The sequence below is a fragment of the Lycium ferocissimum genome, chromosome 1, assembly GCF_029784015.1.
Source record: "Lycium ferocissimum isolate CSIRO_LF1 chromosome 1, AGI_CSIRO_Lferr_CH_V1, whole genome shotgun sequence".
Classification (NCBI taxonomy): Eukaryota; Viridiplantae; Streptophyta; class Magnoliopsida; order Solanales; family Solanaceae; genus Lycium; species Lycium ferocissimum.
In genome coordinates this window covers 72,291,463-72,295,062 of record NC_081342.1, presented here as the reverse complement: position 1 = coordinate 72,295,062, position 3,600 = coordinate 72,291,463, and the positions used below count along the sequence as shown (strand labels likewise).

Sequence of the window (3,600 nt, the reverse complement as noted above, 5' to 3'; positions counted from 1 at the left end):
GTACGAGGGTCAAACTGACTAAACTTTAGTGTGAATCCGGCTATGAAATCTTCAATTATTTTAATATAAAATTTACATATTTATAAACTATATAAAAGTACTATATGCCACAATAGTTAACAATTAAAAAATATTTAGAAAGTATTTGAAAAAATTATGGTCAAACAAAATATTTTTGACTGTTCAAATACTAACTAAGACAAACAAATTGTAAAGAAGGGAATTTTTTTTCTTTTCACTATCAAAAGGGATTGTATAACGTTTAAGGTATTGCCACAATTGAAATGACTAGACGAATTGAATTTGTCATTAACATATATATGTACCTTTTACTTGTAGCCATTCATGGATATTATTTCAACTACAAGGCCTTGTTGGTTAATTCTCATCCATAGAAATATCAGACACAAACACAAATTAATAATTATTATACTATATCTTTTTACAAAGGGAAATCTTTTAAGTTGTCTTCAAATGCTTTTATTCTTATATCATATCATTATTCAAATGAAATGGAGCCCAAAGAAACCCAAGGAACAGTTGATTAATTGTTAACAAATTTCCAGTGGGATTAGTAAACTTGTCATTGGCCATGCATATTGTCATTAATTGGCATAAAAAGATTATTAATCTCAATATAATCAACAGAAGAATGAAGCAATATATTCAAATTTTGTACAATAAGGATCACCTATTATATATCAGTAGCAGAAGATTATTGCATCCTTAATTTGCTAGTTCAAATAGAAGTCTTTTATTAAAAGCCATACTAGTGGACTAATATATACCATAAAGTTTTTCTATTTCCAAATAATAGAAGAAAATGAAACAACTGAACAGAATTAGTACCCCAAATTTGTTTTGCACGATTGACCATAATATTATTTAAGTTTGTGCATTGATAGTGTATATATTAGTAAAGGACGAATGGAGGGCATGTGCATGGTTTTTTTACTTCTCTCGATCGTAACCTGAAAAATAAAAGAATAACTTTGCTACAATCAGTTAAATATTTGATAAGATACAAAAAAAAATTATACTATTTGTGTATATATAACTTAAATCTTATCAGCAAAGATGGCAACGACTATAAAAACTGCAATCATCATACAAGAGCGAAGCTAGAAGCCTAGATCTTTTGGTTTCGCTGAATCCAATAGTTTTTGCTCAAATAATGTATTAATTTATGTTAAGAAATTTATTAAATATATATAAATAATAAGTTTAGAACCTAGTTATTAAACTTGAAATCGTCGTTCTAAAATCTAAAAACATAAAGTTGAAATCTTGGCCCCGACTCTACCATCTAATCACGTGGGTAACAATATTTAATCTTTTTTTTTCCTTCTATGTGAATAAAGTAATCACACAGCTTGCACACTAAATTGTGTAAGAAAATGTTGCCATCTTGGAAATGACAGCCATAACAGACAACAGCTATTAAAGCTAAATTTTTACCAAATTACGTGTGCAATTTCTGTCACACATGTCAACACAAGAAAACCTTTATAGCAACTTACCCACGAATTGCCCACGCTTTCACTTTTTCTTGAGCAAACATATATATAGGCAGTGAGAAGCACTTAGACACATAACACATACAATTCTGTACAAAAACACACTTATCTATAGGATTTTTCACTTCAATGCACTGACAGAGTAAACATTAATTATATTATCAGTGTATATAAATTAAATATCCACGTATCGACATATCCACACATATATACTTGACCTTTCATATATATACTACCAAGTCTAGCCAACTCAGCAACGAACACAAGAATAACCTCCAATCCAAATCTCTTTTGTCAATCAAGGGCAATACGAGTGTCACAAGCCATTTCTTATAAACACTCGTCAATATTTGAAGTTTATGCGTTCTGGCAGCCTCTCGCTTCCCGCAGAACCTACAGCATATTTATGCTAGCTACTGGTTTCGCAGTTTATTATACGTACATTTTTAATAGATTTTTCAACATAGATAGAGCTTGAGTCTAAGCTATTGAGTTTTACTGAATCCGAATCATATATTCTACATCCGTGGACTCTGAGCGGACTATCAATGCACTACAGGGAGATGTAAGAAGCACATTACACAGAGACACATCACACTGTACCATTGTACACACACATGTATAAGAGTTTAACTTCAGTAAACTGACAAATCGAGTAAATTATACAGTAAGTGTATATAAGTTAAGTTCTACTCTATATACATATATCATCACAAACATATATGTCTGACCCTTCACATTGTACAAAGTCTAGGACAAATACCAAACATCCTTTGTACCGTGGAATACGACGTAGAAGTGGGAAATGGGTGTCTGAAATTAGAGAGCCACGTAAGACTACAAGGATATGGCTAGGTACATACCCTACTCCACAAATGGCTGCCGCTGCTTATGATGTTGCTGCCTTAGCTCTAAAGGGAAGTGATAATGTTGTGCTAAATTTTCCTCACCATGTCAATTCATATCCAGAGCTCTCTTCCTCACCATCTCCGGTGGATATACGACGCGCCGCGGCCGCGGCGGCGGAGGCGATGGCCCTGCAGGGCGACGATGATTGGTCGACAGGAAACAGGAGTGGAGCTACGTGTGATGAAGGAGGTTCAACTGAATCCTCTTCGTCGGAAAATTATGCTATGCAAATAGGTAAATACACTACGTACTCCATCCTCTATTTTACTTTCTGTTGTAATACGATTGTGTATGGAGTTTAAGAAAGATTTTTCTAATCCGTGGTCTTAAACCTATGATGACATTTTTGTGACTATAAAGCATGTCATTAAGGGTAAAATAAGGAATTTAAAGTTAAATAGTTTCAAAATATAGAGATGGTACAATTCTGTGTGAAACAGACTAAAAGGGAAAGATCGAGACACATAAAATAGAATAGAGGGTGTACAATAAAAATTGTCAAATCTCCATAATAAAAGTGAATTTTCTATTCTAGTGGTAAAAATAATAAAAACTGTTTTTTAAGCTCATGGTTCAAATTTCATGTGTGACGTTTTTCATATTTTTAAAATTCTTATATTAAAATTTCGGACTCTGTCACTATTGTCAGGCAATACGCAGATGATTATGGGTGAGGAGGAATTTGTTGATGAGGAAGCACTGTTTGGTTTTCCAAGTTTGCTTGTTAATATGGCGGATGCAATGATGCTTAGTCCCCCAAGAATAAACTCCTCATACTTTGAAGATTATTCAGCAGGAGACTTTGATGTTGAAAGTCTTTGGAGCTATTAACGATCAGCGACGAATCTAAAGTTTAGAGTTAATTAATGAGTCTTACAATGAGTGTAATTTTATTCAACGCACAAGTAATTTTTTCAAATAAGAAAAACATTAATAGTAGTGACATAACAGCGGATGCTTCTAGACCCATACCGTATGAGGATTGAGTGGAACTGGAAACTCTGCCACTTGTGAGGATAAACTACCTTGGAAAATGAAGACAAGAGTTGTGCGTCTATTAATTCTTTTTTCTCTGTTAGAGATGAAAAAAACTGCCACTGATGAGGATTGAGTGCCAATATCATTTAGCCACTGATGATATTATTTCTATTTTTCCCTCTAATGAAGTTAGATT

General features: G+C 33.1%; 1 protein-coding gene across 1 annotated transcript; it reads left to right on the top strand.

Moving 5' to 3' along the window:
• Nucleotides 1–1,587: 1,587 nt before the first annotated feature.
• LOC132059685 (ethylene-responsive transcription factor ERF027-like) lies at nucleotides 1,588–3,374 on the top strand. The gene is made up of 2 exons (XM_059452387.1): nucleotides 1,588–2,660; nucleotides 3,076–3,374. The coding sequence occupies exons 1-2, from the start codon at nucleotides 2,240–2,242 to the stop codon at nucleotides 3,255–3,257; spliced, it is 603 nt and encodes a 200-aa protein (XP_059308370.1). The 5' UTR covers nucleotides 1,588–2,239; the 3' UTR covers nucleotides 3,258–3,374.
• Nucleotides 3,375–3,600: the final 226 nt, after the last annotated feature.